This window comes from Cucurbita pepo, chromosome 11 (assembly GCF_057944985.1).
Source record: "Cucurbita pepo subsp. pepo isolate OVF chromosome 11, ASM5794498v1, whole genome shotgun sequence".
In the NCBI taxonomy this organism is placed as follows: Eukaryota; Viridiplantae; Streptophyta; class Magnoliopsida; order Cucurbitales; family Cucurbitaceae; genus Cucurbita; species Cucurbita pepo.
Genome location: NC_141808.1, coordinates 1,437,455 through 1,459,222, shown reverse-complemented (window position 1 = coordinate 1,459,222; position 21,768 = coordinate 1,437,455). Strand labels below are relative to the sequence as shown.

Below are 21,768 nucleotides of genomic sequence, written 5' to 3'. Positions count from 1 at the left end.
TATGCTAGTAGTGGACTTAACCGTTGCAGTAATATTATATTATAATATATTATAAGAAGTCAACAATGGGAATTGACAAAGAGCACAAATATTGTTGTTTGACATTTGGAATGGCTTTGTCAACCATTTGGGCAGCAAACCATGGAGGATTCCACTCTTCTAACTCACCACTCAATTTCGTCCCTTTTTTTAATAACTTTTTATTTTTTATTATTCTTATCTTTACGAAAACAAAATATAACCATTTTTGTTACGGATCTAATTTAACGAACTATAAAAGGTCTCGTGATGATGTGGCAAGCGGTGCTAAACAAAATGCAGGTGCTTTTGCTAGCGATCGAACCCGAGACTAGAAGCCTCAAATCTTTGGTTAGTATCAAAGTTAAATTATAGTGATTAAAATAGTAATTTAAAACGTAAAATGTGCATAAAAATATGCATAAAACATTAAAATATAGGACAAAGTAGGAACCAACCCATATAGCACTCATGCCTTTATTTAACCCACTTTTCATTTTCAACTAATACCCTTTATATATTTATTTTATCAAACGTTAAGGTCAAAAGGATAAAGAATTTGTTAAACGATGTCGATGTTGATTCACATCGGTAGTTAATGTGACTCAAATAAAGGAGAGATGCATGAATGAATCGAGACCACATTTGAATAAAAGTTATCCTAAGAATCAAAGTTAAACGTGCTTAGCTTAGAACAATTCTATGATGAATGATCTCCTAAGACAACAAGGAGGTAACGTGTCATGTTGCCAGGAATTCCATATTTATCGCTCAACGATTACAAATCATAACCAAACAACTTGAACCATTAATGATGAAACAAATACGTCAAACAATCTCTAGTACTAACGACAATGATTCTCACGGCTCTTGTAACATATTTGCAGTGAGATGTCCAACGTTGTTTACTTAGGAACACAACACACTCAATTAACACCTTTGTTAATCAATGTTACATTAACATCCACGAATCCTTAAACTTTACTAAATTCTGTGTCCCCAACTTTGTGATCACAAATATGAACGCTAGTTGAAGCCCTGATTGAGGTATTGACCATAGAGTTGTGATAAAGACAGCGAGAATATATAAAGAAAAGGAAAAGGAAAGGCATATTGACATTTGAGTTGATGAGTTGTTATATATTTTACGAATGGTCAATACAAAGGGGTTTAGTGGCGTACACTCACTTTTGGAACACACCCCTCTTTGATGGGTCCACCTCAGTTTTCACCATTAACTATGGAATCCTAGGAAATCCCCTATGCACTTTCTAGTGGAGAAGGAACAAAAAAGTTCCCACATTTACCCTTTTGACTTACAAACTTACCCATTTTGTCAAAACCCCAATTCAAATGCCATTAATCAAAAGGGGTGTCAAACCCTAATAATATCGCCTTTGAAACCGCCTTTATTTTCGGGTTTTCGGGTTTAGGGTTTTTAAAACATATACGTTAGGGAGAGGTTTTCACACCCTTATAAACAATGTTTCGTTCTCCTCCCTAATTGAAATGGGATCTCACAGTCCACTCCCTTTGAAGCCCAGTGTCTTTGCTAGCACTCGTTCCCTTCTCCAATCGATGTGGGACCCCTCACTCCACCCCCTTCGGGACCCAGTGTCCTTGCTGGCACACCGCCTCATATCCACCCCTTCGAGACTCAGTCTCCTCGCTGACACATCGCCTACTGTCTAGCTCTTATACCATTTATAACAACTTAAGCCTACCGCGAACTGATATTGTCTTAAGATTTTTAAAACGCGTATGCTAAAGAGAGATTTTCAACACTCTTATAAACAATGTTTCGTTCTCGGGTGAGAGACGAACGATGGTGGCTTCTCGATGAGTAGCACTCATGACACCCACAAAAGCCCACGCTTCTTTATAAAGCCCCTCTTGCACTATAATTGCCTCTAATAAAAGAACTAACTCCCACAACGTTACACTTTTTGCATAGATTTGTGTGGTTTTGAAATGCATGAAGAGGAAGGCAAAATTTAGGGCATAAAAAGATTAAACAAAAAGCATGGGATGTGGTGGAGAATGAGTATATTAATGGTGTTAAACCTACCTCCTCACTCCATAACCAAACCCAATGAATGTTTCTGCCATTTTAATAATGAACAAAGAAGAACCAATATGGTATGAAATGAAATCCGATGTGGGAGAGAGGAGAGAGCATGATTTGGACTTATTACCATTATTCTCTTTTAAGGTACATACCAGCTAGCAACCAACCACACTGCACTGCTCAACCTCCATAACTCCCCCCACTTTCGCCATCATTAAAATCATTGGAAACTGAAAACCGAAACGGGTTCGTGAATTCGATCATTAAAACGGGTAAGACATTGATTATCATTCTAAATTACGGATTGATAGCTCGATTCTTTGTAAATATGTTACGGGATCGTGAATTCGATCATTATATTCAACGGTTACGACATCGATTGTCGATAATTCGAGTAAAAATGTTATGGGTTCGTGAATTCGATCATTATATTCAACAGATAAGACATCGATTATCATTTCCGTATGTGCCAACCCTTTCAATTTACTTCTTTTTTTTGAACCTTTTCTCTTCTTGTTCTTATGGTTCTTCTTCTCAGCATTTAGATTTGAAAAGAAAGCTTTGGTTTTGATTTCAAAATTCAAATACCCTTTTACCAAACAAATCATCTAAGGTAGAAAAAGGTAAAAAAAGGTAAAAAAAGGTAAAAAAAGGTAAAAAGGTGTAGCCATTCTCATAGTCATTAGTGTTAATTCCACTAAAACCCATGATTCACTATAGGGTTTAGTTACTCTAATCATCATTATTATTTAAAGATTCAAACTTTTTACTTTTTTTTTTTATTTAAAAAATATCTAGCCATTTTGGTAACTTTTTCCGGTACTAAAATTTCAAGCTATTGAAGTTTACGCGACCCAGAAAAGCTTATTCAATGTGATTATCTTTATAACCATGCGACAAACGTAGTTTTACTAATAACCCTAAAATTTAAAATCGAGATACTTAGGTAGTTTCTCTCCTACATTGAACATTTACTCGAAATAATTACCGATGAGATATTCAAATTTAACGGCCGAACAACGGTAAAGAGAATAAAAAGTAATCAACTTTATTTTGGCTTGTGTGTTCATAGAGTTGTGGCATAAACTGTGAGAAATGGAGAAAAGGTTAATGCTTTTTGTTCCTCTTTGGCTGTGTGAGAGACTCCAAATTGGCCACCTTTATTTTACTCCTTCGACCTTCTTTCTTTCCTTTTAGAAAAAGGCATGAGCTTTGATGGTGCGATGGTGGGGAACACTCTTTTTTCTACTTCCACACCAACCACTATGCCACACCTTTGAACATCTACTTACCCAAAAGTTTCATGTTTGTCATTACTTGCACGAAGCCCGAGTGATTATCGATATTAATTCGAGCATATCAAACCTAATGTCGACTATCAATATTAGTTAGTCAAGGGGTTTGAACACAAGATCTCTTGGTTTGAACCTGTGAGATCTCATATCAATTGGAGACGGGAACGAAACATTTCTTATAAGATTGTGGAAACTTCTTTCTAGGGAGGGAAACACGAAAGGGAAAGCCCCAAAAAGGACAATATATGCTAGTGGTGAGCTTAAGTGGTTACGTAATCATACCTAAAAGCTTAAATTCCATAATGAATTAGGAAATCAGGATTGAACACAACTCTCTATGGGAAACACTAGCATACTTTATTAAGATCAATCGATAACAAAATACAAGATACCCTGTTGGGCTAGTGATGATATTTTAACAATCAGCACAAAATCCCAACTAACACGAGATTTTTAATACTAATACCGAGCTAAACTATGTTATAACAAGACTCGAAAGCTCTAGATTATAGAGGATGGTATCTTTTAGACATTCTCTTTGGGCTCTTCCTTTCGGGTTTTCCCTCAAAGTTTTTAAAACGTATCTACTAGGGAGAGATTTCCACACCTTCATAAAGAATGCTTCGTTCTCCTCCCAACCAACGTGGGATCGAGTGAGGCAATAGGGTTTTGGGCTCTTCCTTTCGGGTTTTCTCTCAAAGTTTTTTAAAACGCATGTACTAGGTAGAGGTTTCCACACGTTCATAAAGAATGCATCGTTCTCCTCCCAACCAACGTGGGATCGAGTGAGGCAATAGCGTTTCGGGTATCGCGCAGCTCAATGCATGGGAACCCACCATTGATAATGATTGTGAAGTGCATAATGTTGTGGTCCATATGTATATATGGATTCATTCTGACCCTTTCACAAGAGATTTAAAGAGAGAAAAAAGAAGAACACATAATAATTGACATGAATTATCATGGTGGTTGGTGCAAGTGAGATGGGCAGAATCATGAACTACAAAGCTTTTATCTTTGTTGGGTCTTTAAAAGGCCATTTTGATAGCCAATAAAGGTAACCCATTTTTGGTTCTCAAAGCTTCAACATCAAATGGGGGAATCGCCATGCGCCTAAGTTGTAGCTCACTTTGGAGGAGACAACAACCAGCTGCAGCCATGGATAAAAAAAACACAACAACTTATGTTTTTTTTTTTTAATCTCAGAAAGAGACAGAAAGCAACATATTAACTTGTTTGGAGGAACAACTTTAGGTCAAGATAAAGAGAATATATAATGATTGGAGTTTTAGAATTACTAACCAAACTCTAAATTATTGATGTCACGCGAGGAAACCAATACATAATATATGCTATTTGTTCACATTAAAAGCATATATTATAATTAAAGATTAGAGATTTGTATGCGATGGGTTTTATGATTGTGATAGATGCCACTTTCTAATGCCATGTGACTTGCTGTCTCTCCCACTCTCATTTTTCAAATCTTTTACAAAATAAAAATATTTTGTGTACGAAGAGATTAGGGTTTTATAACGTTTCATGTTCAGAATTCATATTAGGGTTTGGAATCCATATTCGACTTGTTTGTTGCTTCTAAGAATGAAGACTATCCCTACAGGCTAACCCGAGTTCTTTCAACATATTTTGTTCATATTCACTTGTTTTCTTGAAAAAAAAATTATGATTGAGTCACTGGAATGAAGATGCGTCTTGTTAGTATAGGTAGGGTAGTAACTTTCGATTCTTCTAAGGTTTTCTTAACTATTTTATCCTCATAATCATTCTTATTAAGATGTTGTCTCGATTTATTCATGTACCTCTTTTTTACTCGAGTGTCATAGATTTAGGGTTTAGGACCTCTATGTGAGATATTGTCCGCTTTGATCTGTTACGTATCATCATCAGACTCACGGGTTTTGAACACATCTACTAGGGGAGAGGTTTCCACACCGTTATAAGGATTACTTCGTTCCCCTCTCCAACCAATGTGGGATTTCACAATCCACCCCCTTTGTGAGTCCAGCGTTCTCGTTGGCATTCAGTGCCTGGCTCTAATATCATTTGTAACAGCCTAAACCTACCACTAGTAGATATTGTTCTCTTTGACCTTTCCCTTCTGAGTGATCGATAATATATAGCTCAACCAATTAAACGGGTCGAATTCATTAGTTCTTCGATTTTGTTTTCCAATTCTTAAAGCTACCCTCAAAACCCAATATGGTGTAGAACAATGACTTGAATTTTGTGGGGGGAAATGTGTAAACTTAGGCACTAGTAGCTAAGAGAATTATGCATTGTCTGCCACTTGAAGTTTTTAAAAAGTTAGTGTTTTGTTAGTCTTTGATGAATTCCACATGGCTGAAAGTGAATAGATAGAGAGATGTGGGTATGACCTATAACAGATTTGAGTCTTTAGAGAAAAAGGTTTGAGAGAAAAGGGACAAAGTGTGGAGTGTTCCTTATAATAATATATATATATCCATAGCTCAATCAATAAACTAATAGCCAAAGTGTGTTGGGACATGGACTCAACTTAGCACGGTCTAAGAACACTCCAAATTTGACACGAAGTCAAAGATATAGTAATCAACATCTCCAAAAATTAGGGAGCTAAAAACAATGATAATTAGTTTATACCCAAACAAATTATATCATATTAATTTTTTTTAATACTCTGAGTTGAACTTACTCAACCTAAATAAGTTCATAATTCAATCCAAATAATTTTTCATGTCTTCAGATATTTTATTAATAAGATAATTTTTTTTTAGTTGATTGAATTCTTTACTAATTAAGACCGGGTGAAGACACGGAGAATTGCCAATTATTAAATGGTTTTTTTCTTTTACTATTCATCATTTTTATTTTTCAAAAAATCAATAGTAAAAAGAAGAAAAACTAATTATTGGCAATTATTAATCAAAACGTGGGTAGAATTATTAGGAAAAGAAGAGAGTGTCATGTCATAATAATTAGGAAAATAAAACATTTAATAAAAAAATTTAGTCATTCTTTAAATTAGTTAATCAACTTTTAAAATTTCTAAAAAAAAATCATCTCATTTAAATTTTATGTTTAATAGATTCTAAAAATTTTAATTTTGCATTTAGTAAATCCGTTAATTTTATAAAATTTTAATAGTTTGTATGTGGGCTAAGAATAGAATGAACGGCCCAATAGTGGTTGTGGGCTAAGAGTAGAATTAACGGCCCACTATTTTATGTGGGCTGAGTTGAATGTACGGCCCAATATTGAATGTCGGCTAAAAGTAAAATGAACGGCCCAATTATTGTATGTGGGAAAAAGTAGAATGAGCGGCCCAATATTGTATGTGGGCTAAAAGTATAATGAACGGCCCAATAAGGGTATGTGGGCTAAGAGTAGAATGAACGGCCTAATTATTGTATGTGGGCTAAGAGTCGAAGGAACGGCCCAATAATTGTGTGGGCTAAGAGTAGAATGAATGGCCCACTAATGTATGTGGGCTAAAAGTAGAATGAACGGGCCCAATTATGGTATGTGGGCTAAAAGTAGAAGGAACGGCCCAATATTTGTACGTGGGCTAAGAGTAGAATGAACGGCCCAATAATGGTATGTGGGCTTAGAGTAGAATGAATGACAGAATGAACCAAAAGTGACCCAGCCCATTATCAAATGGCGCCTCATTTGAATCGAATCGGAGTTGTTGAATCTTCCTACTCTTCTTCGTCAGGTTCGTTCTCTACAGGTTCGAATGCAGAGGCGTTGTGAAACTCAAGCTCTTCTTCGAGAGTATGAGCAGCAAAGACGCCGTCTCATGGACTTGCCGCGGAGAACACTGCCGAATGCGCACACTTTTGCTAGGATTTTCACAGCTTCTTCAAAGTTCACTCGAAACGGTAGGTGGCCTACAGGCCCATGCCCTTGCGATCAAGATTTCTGGCTTTTATGATGTTTTTGTTGGCAGTTCGCTTCTTAATATGTATTGCAAAATTGGGTGTCTGCTGGATGCTTGTAAGGTGTTCGACCTATTGCTTGGGCTACTATGATTTTTGGGTATGCGGTGCAAAGGATGGATTTAGAGGTTTGGGAGCTGATTTTATTGATGCTTGGTGAGGAGGGGTTCCACAATGAGTTTATATATACAGTTGTGCTTAGTGCATTCATGGTTCCGGGGAGAACCCACGTCGGTTAGGAAGGAGAACAATACATTCTAAGATTGTGGAAACCACTTCTTAACAGACCCGTTTTAAAAATCTTGAGGGGAAGCTTGAATGGAAAAACTCAAAGAAAATGATATTTGTTTGCGATGAACTTGGGCTGTTGCAGTGATAGTTTGGAAGACGGGAACTTGGCATTTAGGAGGATAACTCCCCGAGATATTGTCATGGAATGCAATGATATCTGGTCTTTCTCAAAATGAAGGAGGTTTTAAAGCTCTTGAACTCTTTGAAGAGATGCGGCAAGGCACCACAAAACCCGAGTGTTTTTCAAGTGTATGTTCTTGGCGTGCAGCCACATGGGATTGCTGGATAAGTTTGGCATTGTTCCAAGAGTCGAGCATTATGCTTTCTGGTACACAGGGAAGGAGGATTGTCAAACGACATTTCACAAAGTGAAGAAATCTCTTCTATCCAATTCTCCCATTCGGGTACTGTCAATGTTTGGTCGACTTCTCCTCCTAATGCATCTGTAAGTAATGGAACATCCATGAGTTGGGTCTGTCCTTGAAAACACCAAATTGAAGACCCACCAACCACCTCAACCAAGAGAAAGAAGAGAGGAATTACTCCCCCATTGACCAACAAGAAATGGGCCAAGGCCTTTTAGGTTGGTCTAAGATAGCAAAGGAACAGAGTCTTGTTCATTCCCAATTATACTATCGAGACGGACTCAATAGATGAAAGGTAGAGATGATTGCATTCTCCATTTCCTCTTCGCTACTTGTATACGGTCTGCCTAGAGGGAAATCAGTAAACTTCCACATCGATATACTTAACACATAATTCCATAAGCAAGTACATGACACCGACTTTCAAACGACGAAGAAGACTGAAACTGACTCTACTTTCATTGACTAATAAGTGATAGCTATCAGATTCGCAGAATGACCGAAGAAACCAAATCCACTCTCGTAACATGAGACTTTGAATGAAGGGCTCGAAACTACGGGAAGCCAAAGAGTTCCTATCGACCACTGTATGGATTTATGGCGTATCATGTTAGTAGCCTGTTGAAGCTATCGTAATTATGAATTGGGAGCATATGCAGGCGAGAAACTAATGGAGATGAGTTCAGAAGAATCATCTGCCTTTATATTTGTTTCTTTATAAGGAAAGCTCATAAACCTTTCAACTTTGCCTACAGAAAGTCCCTACTCACAATATTTACTACCACTACTTCCAAAAGAACTCCTACAACAAAACCCAAAAAGACCCATGTATCCCAACTCCATCTTTGAGTCTTCACCATCAAGCAAAACACCTCATGGAGGAGTACGTAGAAACCGCGGAATCCACAGACGGCGAGGCGGGGAAGAGCCTGAGATAATCACTCTCCAAACCAGAGTCCATCATAGGACAGAACTCCAATTTCTCATCATGATCATACACAAACTCCGGTAACTCTATCTCTTTCCTTCTAACATACTCCCATAGAAACTCCACTCTTTTCACATATTTCACTTTGTTATACAGCCTGCAAGTCAACAAATAAAGAATCCCACCATAAAGATATGGTCTTTTTGGCTTTTTGAGCAATGGGAAGTTCAAATTCAGGGGAGGAAGAATGCTTACTCGGCACCCAGAATTAGGCGGCCGACAGTGGCGAAGAACAGACGAGCCTGCAAACCGGGGTGGACAAAATAAGCAGCTTTAAGGTTGTTCTTAATGGTGGTTGGAATGAACTCATAGATTGCCTTGAGATTGGAGATTCCAGGGAAATTCTCTGTCCAATGAACATCTGTGTGAATGTACACCAACGTGAAGGGCCCATCTTTGAGGAAGGGGAAAATCTTATCCTTCAGATAGAGATTCACAGCCTGCGTGCTCACGAACCGAGCTGAAACCAAAACAGCAATCACCATAAGTAAAACAGAGCACACTCACACTCACACTCACACTCTGTTTTGAAAGTCAGTACCTGGAAAGTGTTTTCCGACAATGAGGAACACATTGCGGCCAGCTCTATCACGACCATGGAGTTTAAAAACCTCGGCTTTTCCAAGGAGGTGAAGTTGGTCGGAGAGAGAAGAAGAAACAGAGTAGTTCATGATGAAAAAAGACAAGGTAGAAGAGTTATGGGTTTCGGGGTTTAAAATGGGGAAATGGCAGAGGAATATTCGAAAGCATGTTCGTTTTGATGGGTCGGATTGGATTCGAGTGGGTTCGGTGGGGGGGTTTATCCGACAATACAGGGGCTCTGCCCAGCCTTGGATGTTTATCCACCCAGCCGTGTGTATAATTCTTAAGGGCCGTGGGGGCGGTCGGTAATTGTTGGTCTTAACTTTCTTGCCGGTTGTTTTGTTAAGAGGTGAGATGGAATTTATGTATTAGATAGAAACAGAGCTTTGTCATATCCAATATATCATAGTTGTTTTCAGATAAATGCTTTAATTATAAAGTTATTACAGGATAAATCAAGGCTTGTCGTGTGGCCTAATCACCGAAGAACATCTGTTCAGGCCTTCATTTGTGAACACTAAGGGATGAGCTCACCCAAAAGACCGCCCTAACTGTAGGAATAAAGTCGGTACGTAATTTATGGTCTACTAGGTAGGAATCGAGTCTCACACACGTGCTTCCTTGTAAAAGATGGAAGCCATTCCTTCTCAAAGTTAAGTAATTTTACTCACTCAACTCAAACACTAGTTTAATATAATACTGGTCAAGTGTCACAATTACACTTTTTTAGTAGCAACGGTTTTGTAATACTTGTTCTAACCAACAAACAAGTCAACCATGTAAAAATCATATTTCTTGGACAATTTTGACGTATGGTCAAGACTTGAATCATGTTTTGGAAGAAAATGTTTTATAAAATGCGCGTGAGAAAATTAGTTGAAAATAATTTAAAAGAAAACATTTTAAAGGTTTAATAACTATTTTGTCCGAAGTACATTTTAAGATAAATAATGTAGGATAGAATAAACATGATTTTGACAAATTTTATATATATATAAAATTACCACAAGCGACACATCATTTTCAAAAAGTCTTCTCTCTGTTCATATTTAAACTCGCTATTTTTGATCTATATTCATATTTAAACTCGCTATTTTTGATCTATATTCATATTTAAACTCGCTATTTTTGGGTTTGGTAATCCAAAGCGACACATCATTTTCAAAAAGTCTTCTCTCTGTTGTCACTTCTAACACTTCTCTTGATTTTCTCGTTTCTCGCTAAAAAGCTCAACGTGCTTATATCAAGTCGGGAATTGACGTGAGGAGGTGGGGATGACTATATTTCTAGGAGCGAACTCAAGGCCAATATGAAGCGCATGGATACAAGTTATGCCTTTCCTTTAACGTATTGATCATACTTATTTTTTTACGATACAAATAACAGGATAAAAGAAGCCTAAATCAAGCTATTATACAGCAGACCAAAACTCGGATTACTTCAACACAAGCTCAACAAATAATGAAGTTATTGATAACTATGGATATCTATTATGAAGAACAGTAAAGACTTACCAGTAATCGGAACAAGAACAAAACCCATCAGAGAAATGGTGAAAGCGTTTTGGATCTCGAATGATAATGGTACGCTTCTCAATCAATGATATGAGCTTTGCAGTGCTATGACAATCTCCACAAATTCTAAGATTCTTTGTAATGATTAAAGGGTCTCCTTCTTTACTCACCAAAAGCCCAAAAGCAATGGCTAACTTCTCGCTGTGCTTGTTTATCATATCCTCCTTGATTTCCTCTTCAACGTCTTGCAGAACATATTCTGTTTTGGAACTATATCCAGTTTTCCTCATCTTTCCAAGCAATTCTTCAAGCTTGGAATAGATCTTCTCCGTCTCGGGGTGAGATCGATCGCCCACGAAGAACTGGTGGATCTTGTTTCCATATTCAATGGAGCTCCATCCAGGGGTTCTTTTCAGGCCTCTCTCCTTTAGCAAGGCCCTCACTTTGGCAGCATCCTTCCAAGAACGAGCTGCTGCATACATATTTGATAACATGATGTAATTTCTGGGGTCCAGAGGCTCCAAATGAATCAAATGCTCTGCAACTTCCTTACCAAGTTCTATGTTACCATAGACCCTACAAGCACCAAGAAGAGCACCCCACACGCCAGCATTGGGCTCCATAGGCATGCTTCGTATCACCTCATAAGCATCATTCAAAAGTCCACAGCGACCGAGTAGATCAACCATACATGAATAATGATCTATCCTGGGCTCAATTCCATATACCTTAGACATCAAATTGAAGTAACGTTTCCCCTCTCTGACTAGCCCTGAATGACTACATGCGCTAAGCAAATGAGTAAAAGTGACATGATCAGGCTCCAAGCCTCTCTCGGCCATGCTCTCGAAAAGCTTGATAGCCTCCCTACCCAACCCGTGTGCGGCATATCCTGCAAGCATGGCAGTCCAAGCAACTCTGTCTGCACAACCCACCTCCCCAAAGACATCATATGAAGCACTTAATCTTCCCAATTTCGCATACAAATCTAAAAGTGCAGTGGCTATGGTGATTTGTGCACCTAGACCAGAGCAGAAGATTAACCCATGAATGCTTTCAGCCAACTTTCCTACACCCAAATGCACGCAAGCTTGAAGCAGAGCCAGGATAGTTCCTTCATCCGGCTCCATTCCAAACATTCTCATCTTATTAAAACAATGAACTCCTTCTCCTGCACAGCCATTAGTAACTCGAGCAGCAATGATTGAATTCCACGATACTATATTCGGGTATGGAATAGCCTCAAATAATCTACAAGCAGACGTTAAATCCCCAGACTTTCCATACATGTTAATGAGAGAATTAACGACCTTAACTTCCAAAGAAACACCAATTTTAATAGCAAAGCCATGAATATACCTCCCTACATCCAAAGCTCCGTTGCAAGCCGATATCATCGATAGAATTGTTACCTCATTGGGTTTAACCGACATTTCAAACTTCATGGTACAAAAGGCTTTGAGAGTTACATGAAGGCACCGGGAAAACCCACAAATCAGTGAGTTCCAAGAAACCAAATCTCTATCAGGCATATCATCAAACACCTTCTGTGCATCTTCAGCATAACCCAGTTTATTATAACAAGTAACCAGCTGATCCCCAATGAATCCATCTCTATAAAGAAAAGACTTGATTACACGGGCATGAATTCCCCGGCAACTTGAGATGGAAGTGCACGATTTTACAGCGATCACTAACGCTGAAACAAGCCCTTCTGCAGCTACGCATTGACGAATCGGGTGAAATGACCAAAGAAGAAGTGGGTACTGTGTTCTTGATCGGTTGAAGAAATTGTACAGAATTGAACATTCCTGGCGAAGGCGGATGGAGATTTTTGTAGGAAGCAGAAACAACGAGCAAAATCCACACGAAAATACCATCTACCATGATCTTCCAAACACGATACAATATTTTAAATTGACAAAAAGAAATTGAATTTATATCATAAAATATTAATTTTACAATTCTACATTTTTAAAATTTGAAAATAAAATAAAATAAAAATCGAAATTAATGTGTATATTTATGAGGAAACAACCAATAGGAACAAATTTGACTGAAAAATAATAAATAAAGAATTAATGATGAAAAAGAAAAAGGGTAAGAAACCAACTCCCCTTTGGTGCTTCGAGCAGTGAACTCAGAAGAGATTCCACGAGTAGCAATTAATAAAAATGGAAGAGGACGGATACGATTTGAACCTCCAAGTACTATTATCTAACTACTTAACCTACTCGACCGTGTCCTATTAATTGACCTAGTTTATACGTGAACTTAACTAAATTTTATGTTCTCCATGGGGTGGGACGAGTAGGAGATTTGAGCGGGAACAGGGGCGGAGAATATAACTTTTGTTATCGACCCAATTTTGCTAACAAAGAGAAATCTCTCTCCACTCTCTTCCTCATTCATTGTTTAAACAGGACTTCTAGGCCCTGTTTTGAGCTTTAACAGATTATATTGACATCTCTACCCTTCCTATTCTATTATCCGATTGACAAAAACATTCGGGCAGTTGAGGAGGTAAGCATTATTGACGCGACGGCGAAAACAATACCTGCATTAAAAAAGTTAATAATGTTTGCCCATTTGATTGAAAATAGGCCTAAAAATAAACCAACACAAGACATATTGATATGAACCAAGAGACATCAATCATACAATATACTTCAACGAAGATGTGAAAAAAATATTGTTGAGATTATCAAAAGATATTCAATTCATGCCACATTGAAAAAGAATTTATAAATTTTGGGTGGATTACAATTTAAAGTTATTGTATTTCATTAATATATTTTAAAGTTAGATTTACATCATGGTTAATTATGACTATTGAATATGAATGTTACAACTGTTGGAATGTCTTTAATAGTTTCATTTTGAGGCTATACAAAGCCATGTATGTTGTATTTGTAAGTAAACTTGGAAAATATATAAAATGAGCATTTGTGCTTTCTTTGACCAATGACTAAGTTTATTTTTTGCAATTCCATGTAGTTTAGGTTGCATGTAGAATCATTCAAGCTCGACATGATCAGTTGTGGAGTGATTCGAATCTCAAACAAGTGTTCTTGCGTTGAGATATTTGATCAACAAGAATCATTCAAGCTAGCACATGATCGATCTTGCTTGTGGAGTGATTTGAATCTCAAACAATGGATATTCGATCAACAAGATAATCCGAATCTTACTCCTCTTGTAGTGATTTCGACGTATCACATATCCAAAAACACAAAAAGACATTAAATTTGTTAGGGCTTTTGGATCAATCACTTATTTTTTTGAAAAAAGTTTGAAGTTTTTTGAAGAAAAGGAGTGGGAATATATATCCATGAGGTTGAAGCTTGTGCAGGTCATTGAATGCATTGGTCCTGTTGGAGGGTATTGGTAGCGCATAGTCTTTAATGCCTGCCGGCCACCACCTTCGCCCTCCCACCACTCTTTCTTAAATTCAATCTTTCTCAGACATTCCCCACTCCCACAAACAAAGCCACTCTTCTCTTTCTTCTTCATGCCATCTTACACCTCCCTTCCTTCTTTCTTTCTTTCTTTCTTTCTTCTTCTTCTTTGAGTAACCCCTTTTGTGGAGGAGATGGAGTTGTGTGTTTGTTTAGCTTGAAATAGCCGCTCTGATATTGACCCGGTTCACTCAGATCAGTACCTGTTTACCAGCTGCACGACATGCACTAGCAATTCGTGCATGTTGTGGGTTTAAAGCTTAGCTGAATCTGATTGAGCCGCGCCAATATCTCAGTGCTATTTCATATATGTTCGTAAAGTAGAAAATTATCGAAACCCTTTTGAGGTACCTTTCACTTTTATATTTTTCATGCCACATGTTTTCGAGATCTCAAATGCATAGACTTTTAAGACATGTTTTCTTCGACGATGCTTTGCATGCTTGAAGTTTTAAAATATGCCTCTCGTTTACGGGTTTTTTTTTTTTTCTTTTTTGGAAAAATAAGCCTTTATTTTCATGAATTTTTTTAAATTTTAACCCTAAACCCTAAATCGAGGATGGGTTGATTCTAAACTATATTAAGAAATAATAAGCATTAAAATGAAATAAGAACAACCTACAATAAAAAAAAATCTTTAATGATGGTAAAGAAAATCTAGATCTAAAATGTTTATCGATATTGATTCTTATCTTTAATGTCGAACAGTGACAAATATTATATGCTCTTTCATTGTGTTTCTTCATCGTTGTTGTTTTCTTGTTGTGGGTTTGATCGTTATGGCATTCTGGGTCTATTTATTTGGAGGTTGGTACTTGTGAATCTCGAGAGTGGATGGTTGACCACCGCCCCTTCATTTTTCTTTTGGGTAGCTGTTCACTGTTGGATCTCGCCAATACAACCCTATAGTAGCGATTCTATTTGGGTCTCGATGGGTTGCTCACTAAATGTCATTTTTATGGACCGTTAATATGGTTGGTAGCAAATTTGAAGTGGTGATAGTTGTTAGTGGTTGTGGGTAGCAGATCTAAAACCATGGCGGTTGTTGGTGCCCATGGGTAGGCAGATGTACAGTCTTTGTGGCTATTCATTGGCCTGAGTACCAAATCAGGAGATATGGTAGCTGCTTGGTTGCTAAACTTTCTCAAATCTATGATATCTCATATTGAATCACGACGTGTGTTCTGTTTGTTGGGACGCAACCGTTGTAGAATTTCTTATTTCAAATGAGTGAGTCACAAATACGAATCGAAAACAATAAAAAGCTAATACTACTACTTGAATTATATTTGAAAGGTAAGTATTATCGTGTGTTTTAACAAATTATAAAATATTATGTGATGAAGGGGTAGAGTTAAATGAGTGGAACATGCATCAATCTACATATTAGATACAAACTTGAAATTTCAAAAACTCATTGAACACTATCAAATACCGAAACCTAGACTTTCAAGTGTATATATATCTATTTGGTTCTAAATTTTTCCTGATAGGTTTGAAATTTTAAGCCCGTGATATATATACAAACTAACCTTAAAAAGTAGAAAAGAAAACAGAATAAAATTAGATACATTTCCCCCAATAGTTATGAGCTTTGAATACAATAAAAGAAATCAGTGGAAGTGCGGGTGAAAGAATGTTAATAACAAAGAGAAGTTGTGGAATTGGTTAAAGAATTTAGTGTGGCTTTTGGTTTCCTTCTCAAGCTTGAAGTGAAGAGAATTGGACTCAAAATAGAAGTGTGAAGTAAGCAAGCTTATAGCTTATGTAGTAAGAGCATCAGGGAGGTTAGATCGAGCCCCAAGGACCTTACCACCAAAGTCAGGGAATGTCTCGTGTCCACTCAACGGCCCAACCCTCCCACTTTGGCTCACATCAATCGGGTACTTCAGGAGGTGTCCTTGCAATGGCTTAAACTCCTCTGCTGTGTATTTCTTCCAGTTATCTTCAGCTATCTTGTTCACTGCTTTCACACAAACCAAACTTTCTGGCTCCTTGAAGCAACTGTCGATGTTTCCTAAATGTTCGGCCCACAGCGACATTCTATAGCCATAAACCTGCGCATCGAGGGAGATCAATCAGTTAAATGACGTTCGAAAATACTTCGGATGGTCTGTCTTTATCCCTTGAATTTGCAGACAGAGTTGCGAGCGAACCTGGCCTCGTGGATGTCGTTTCCTCTTAACCCATGTGTTATTGGGTTGATATGCACCCATGGCAATCTCAGTGTCCCTTGAACCAGCCATTGATCTTTGATTTATGTTAGCAGACCCTACTATTACATACTCGTCATCGACAATCATTCCCTTCGCATGCACGTATATCATGAATCTTCGGAACTTTTGCGAGTCTGAAGTCTGAAAATTGAAAATTAAATATCCTCAGGATTACTATATCTAATTTATATTCCCTGCAGTGTAGCACACTAATTAGGCCAAAGCTACACCAATGGACCATTTATGACACAGAGAAACGTAACTAGACAAGTCTAGGTAACTTAGCCAGCATCACAATGAAAGAGTTCATAAGTTTAAATCTCTATATAATACGAAAAAACAGAAAGTTTCAGAACGCGTGATTACCAAATCTTCACTCTTGAGAGAATGAGTAGAGGAGCATGATAAGTCGTTGTGCGGTTCCCTATTGCCGAGACAGTAAAAGTTCAAGTAGTCTGAGGGATGAGCGTTCTCGAGATTCTTATATTTCAACTCTCGTCCAACGATTTCATACATCATTTGGATTGTCTGGCCCTGTAAACATAAGATAGTAATTTCAAACTTGTGGAGGCCAAACCAGCTTATTGTTGAAGTTTACTTAAGGGTTAAAAAAAACAAGCTCGAAACTCGTGGCAACCAGAAAAACGACAACATGAAACGGTCCTCGAGATTCACATATCTATTCACTTACAAAAGGGTACGACTATTGAAAGAAACAATAATACAAAACAAGAACAGTTAACCTCACTACCTGCCAGAACAATATTTCTTGAACAGAAACAGAACTGGGAGCCCCTTCAGGCCACATTGGTATCACAATGTATACAGCAAACCTCTCATTGGCTCTTATCTTACTAGCAATCTTCAATGCCAACTCCATAGGAATAAGATTATCAGCACCTGAAACCCAAAGAATTAAATGAAAATGAGAAGGCAAAAAAGTTGCTTAGACTCCTTGGATATCACTGCAAACTCTGTTTCAACAACCAATTACATAATTTAAATACCAAGTTTGCTAATTAACAATAAAAATATATTACTCTTCTCTTAAATACTTCAACACGTCCATGTGCCAAAAAGTTTTTCTAAACGATCATAGAAGATTGCATACTCTAGTTTTAATGTCCACTAAGTGTCAAAAGTAACAATGTCTGTGTCGAACTATGGTATGTTACCGAAACTAAAGTACAAGCGTTATTGTTAGTAGTAAAACCTGCTTCTTTGTACGCAGGCCACGCAAACGACGATCCTAGAAAATACTGATTCTCAATGTATATGAAGTGTTGGGCAGATCTTATGGCTTGAATATATGCTGTTTGAATGCTTTTGTCAATAACCAAATTTTTTGCACAAACCAGATTCTGCAAAGTATATGGAACAAACAATTTAGACAGATTGAGAAGTAAAGGCTAATTGTGAAACATATCTTAGTTAATTTACTCGATCAAGAGAACAGCTGACCTGCAACTCGGCTTGAAAAACATCTTTGGGAAATCCTCTCAAAGATCCTGAATCTATGGACCGGAAAACCTGTAAAATGAAGAATTGTTCGCCCACGTCATTATTATTAAATTCAGAAGTTGCATATGATCCTAATTCAGAATATCAACCTGAACATGCCAATTGTTGGGATCATTTTCCTCGGAAACCCATAACAATGGATCGTCGTTAGGGACTGACTGAGATGGACTGAGTATCCAAGATATACGTTCCAACTTTATTAAAGCATCTTCATGCCAATGTGATACTCTTTTGAACCGTTGACCTAATTCAGACCATTTTGTGGCTTTTCGCCATCGTTGTTCAAAGTTAGTAAGCACGTCATAGGCCGCAGGCCCTTCAATTTTGCAATGTAAATCATGCCATGGCTGCCGAGGACCCTTTGCACCTCCCTGACAGATGATTTACAATAGAAATCAGATAACAATTCTGCAAGAGGGGCGAACAGTTTTTTGTAAGTTACACTACTTAGAGACAAACTAAAGTTTTAATTACAGCAGGCACTCACGGAAAAAGTTGGATTATGATAATCATCCTCAAATACAGTGTCAAGATCTTTTAACAACCGATGCTCGGGAGTATCGTAACGACCATCGCAAAGGTCAAGTCCTCCAATAAAAGAACTTATCTTCCGGTAATTTCCAGATGCTTGTGTATCCACAATCACGCACTTCTGGTGATGGGTGAAAAGCGTTCCAACAACCTGAAGCATGAGATAAACTAAAAGTTCATTGTGGCTCATAATAACATACATCATCTACAAAACCTTTCCCCCATTAAAAACAAAAAATTAAAGAAAGATCAAAATCAATGCAGAAGAGATTCACAAAAAAATGAAGTGGACAGATAAAATTCCTCCAGTTTTAATGACTAAAGTTTAAATTGAAAACACAAAAGATTGCAGGCTGGAAATGAATAGAGAAGGGATATGGCATGGGGTAGGAGAAAAATATCAATGTGTCCCATCATCCAATCCACCCCACCCCTCAAGTTGATAACATAACAAATTCAAAGCATTAAATGGTAGGAAGGGATACGGCATGGGGGAAGGAGAAAAAAATCAATGAATTCACAAGGTGAGGATTAAAACTACTTGAAATGCACCATCATCCAATCCACCCTCCCTCAAGTCAATCTACATTCACATGATAGTGTGGCAATCTTTCTCTATCCAACATGTGCTCAATAGGTTGATTTAAAACTACTGCACAATATTCTAATGCAAGCGAAAATATATAACTCGGAAATGGTGTTTCGGTCATTACATATTGTGACTTGAAAGATCTACAAATTGTATTACCAAGCTCTTATGACTATTCTTTTTCTTTAGTGTGATAGAAAAGCCTACTTCCTCAGCCAGACATTGCAGGAAAGGAGAAACTAAGGTAAGTACGAGCATACCATGAAGTCCTAACGACTGTGATAGACAGACAAAACAAACAGAAACTAAATCTGTTGTGACAGTGAACTACCAAATGAACCCAGATAAATCGATTTTCTTAAAAAATATGCTAACAATTATCACAAACTGTAAGCACAACTATAATTTTAAAGCTCACATGAGTCAACATCAAACGAAAATATATATTAACTCAACAAGAACAATATGATAGCGATGAAATTCAATTTGAGGGTATAACTTGAAATAATCAAAAACTCAATTGAACACTAAAATTTTACTAAACTCCAAATAAACCCATTAAGATCGTATTACTAAAATTTTAAGTCTAAATGATGCAAATAGCAAGATGGAGAGTAAACTGCAACTAATGAATCATTTTCCTCCAGAAATTTAATGATTTCTACATTATACGTAGTGAGACTACCATAGAAGAACAATTTAATATGATTAAAAACAGGGGAAATTGTTGAAGGCCAACATGTAACTGAACCATGGTATAAAGCGTGCCTGTTGCTTAAAAATGCTAAGCTTACTGCTGGCATATCGGGGTGACAGCACACATGACACAGAAGAGTGCTTGAAGAACTTCCGGGTCTCCTCATCATGCGTCTGCATCACTCCAGTCTGCAATTTTAAAATCTAAAAACCATCAGAACAACCATTATATGATGAATTTAACTGATCAACAAAAGGGAAATACAAGAAACTAGAAGTCACTCTTCTTCCCATATTACTGATATTGGTCCTTTACCACCAAGAGCATTCTTCATCGATCAGTAAAGAACACGGCTGTTATTCATCTCCACCAAAAGAAAAGAAAAGGAAAGGGAAAAAAAACTCGCACCGTGTTAATGAAGAACTTGCTGTGGGAAGTCTTGTCATCCCAAACCAATAACAAGACTCGCACCCCTTCTTGAGACTTGTACTTGAGCAACTCTCCCAAGTTCAAATCCCCACCATTAGGCAACGGCTTTGAAGGCTCTCTCACAAGCTTAACCTTATGATATATGGACCAACCAGCGATGTAGACTAAATGGTGAGCCTCCAAAATGGCATGGCATATATCCTCCCAGCAATTCTCATGCTGATACAAATTCCCCTTTTCCAATTCAATCTCCTCCAACATGTTATCGGGAACGTGCGCGTCCTGATAAAGCGTTACCGAACCCCCATGGCGTACCGGGAAATAGCAATTCCGAATGCCAAAATGTTCGGGATCGGCTGCAATGCCTTGACGGTACAGAGGATTGTCCTCGCACTTCGTGAATTTCATTTCCAAGCGTACAGCCGAATCCGGCTTCGGCGGTTTCCCAAACGAACCGATAATCGGAAACCAATCATCAATGACTTCGCCAGAAAGAACTCTGCGCGCAGGGACCGTCGCAATGCCAATCAAATCCGCACCAAACACATCATTATCCTTCACATGAAACTCCACCTGCGAGACCGGATGAGCAAGAGATATTTTGAAGTGCTCGTTCCAGATAGGGTTCTGCGAGTTCGAAATAACTCGCGTCCGAGCAACCGTCGCTCCCGCAAGACAAACGGTGACGTAAGGATCACTAGTAATAATCTTCCGGTGAGGCTTGTGTTCATCCTCATCGTTCTTGGAAAACGGTTTCCGACAAGAAGTAAAAACAGTAAAAAACCGCCGAATACGCTCCGTTAGCAAATCCATATTAGGCAAACGCCGCGCCTCAATGATCTTCAAATCGAGATCGCCGTGCACGTACACCAACGGCTCCGCATCATTACCATTCATTATCGGCGAACAAAAACCAAGCACCAATCCAGAAACGAAGAATGAAGATGAACCAAGCAAAATGCAATGAAGAAATTCCGCAGTCGTAGACAAAAAATTTGACTCAATATAATCAAATGAGGAAATCAAAAAAATAGAGAGAGTTAAGGGGATAATAAGAATACGAGCCGTTGGCTATCACCGGAGGAACACGACGGCACAAGACCGAATGAAGGAGGCGACGACGGTTAAGAGGCGGAGAGACGTCGGTTTTCCGGCGGTCCCTAACGCAGCCAACGGCGAAGGGCGGAACAGAGAAAACCAAGAAGGAAAAAAAAAATGATAGAAGAAAAAAGAGGCAACGGGTTGGGGGTTTGAAGGTGAAAACTTCC

At 38.0% G+C, this 21,768-nt stretch overlaps 3 protein-coding genes across 3 annotated transcripts; all 3 read right to left on the bottom strand.

The window, feature by feature from the left end:
- Positions 1–8,656: 8,656 nt before the first annotated feature.
- On the bottom strand, positions 8,657–9,662 carry LOC111805858 (uncharacterized). The gene is made up of 3 exons (XM_023691112.2): positions 9,505–9,662; positions 9,159–9,423; positions 8,657–9,060 (listed from the first exon to the last, which is right to left on the bottom strand). Exons 1-3 carry the CDS (start codon positions 9,632–9,634, stop codon positions 8,835–8,837), a joined length of 621 nt encoding a protein of 206 aa, XP_023546880.2. The 5' UTR covers positions 9,635–9,662; the 3' UTR covers positions 8,657–8,834.
- A 1,206-nt stretch (positions 9,663–10,868) lies between these two features.
- Positions 10,869–13,251, bottom strand: LOC111805355 (pentatricopeptide repeat-containing protein At5g40410, mitochondrial). The gene is made up of 2 exons (XM_087128136.1): positions 11,613–13,251; positions 10,869–11,531 (listed from the first exon to the last, which is right to left on the bottom strand). The coding sequence occupies exons 1-2, from the start codon at positions 12,937–12,939 to the stop codon at positions 11,056–11,058; spliced, it is 1,803 nt and encodes a 600-aa protein (XP_086984262.1). The 5' UTR covers positions 12,940–13,251; the 3' UTR covers positions 10,869–11,055.
- Positions 13,252–16,068: 2,817 nt separating this feature from the next.
- LOC111804862 (phospholipase D delta) lies at positions 16,069–21,753 on the bottom strand. Its single transcript, XM_023689664.2, has 10 exons — positions 20,480–21,753; positions 20,143–20,259; positions 18,742–18,936; positions 18,344–18,625; positions 18,195–18,263; positions 17,947–18,094; positions 17,485–17,633; positions 17,100–17,267; positions 16,674–16,874; positions 16,069–16,574 (listed from the first exon to the last, which is right to left on the bottom strand). The coding sequence occupies exons 1-10, from the start codon at positions 21,395–21,397 to the stop codon at positions 16,281–16,283; spliced, it is 2,541 nt and encodes an 846-aa protein (XP_023545432.2). The 5' UTR covers positions 21,398–21,753; the 3' UTR covers positions 16,069–16,280.
- Between the last annotated feature and the right edge of the window lie 15 nt (positions 21,754–21,768).

Bases quoted from the DNA above. Each gene is read 5' to 3' on its own strand.
- LOC111804862 (XM_023689664.2), bottom strand. From the start codon at position 21,397: ATGAATGGTAATGATGCGGAGCCGTTGGTGTACGTGCACGGCGATCTC. The intron at 18,937-20,142 runs GCACGCTTTATA...CTCATGCTTCAG, and splicing joins TTAGCATTTTTAAGCAACAG to GTTGTTGGAACGCTTTTCAC. The intron at 17,634-17,946 runs GTTTTACTACTA...TTTGGGTTTCAG, and splicing joins GCCTGCGTACAAAGAAGCAG to GTGCTGATAATCTTATTCCT.
- LOC111805355 (XM_087128136.1), bottom strand. From the start codon at position 12,939: ATGGTATTTTCGTGTGGATTTTGCTCGTTGTTTCTGCTTCCTACAAAA. The intron at 11,532-11,612 runs GTAAGGAAGTTG...ATATGTATGCAG, and splicing joins CTATGGTAACATAGAACTTG to CAGCTCGTTCTTGGAAGGAT.
- LOC111805858 (XM_023691112.2), bottom strand. From the start codon at position 9,634: ATGAACTACTCTGTTTCTTCTTCTCTCTCCGACCAACTTCACCTCCTT. The intron at 9,424-9,504 runs GTACTGACTTTC...TTTTGGTTTCAG, and splicing joins TGTCGGAAAACACTTTCCAG to CTCGGTTCGTGAGCACGCAG. The intron at 9,061-9,158 runs GTAAGCATTCTT...GTTGACTTGCAG, and splicing joins CGCCTAATTCTGGGTGCCGA to GCTGTATAACAAAGTGAAAT.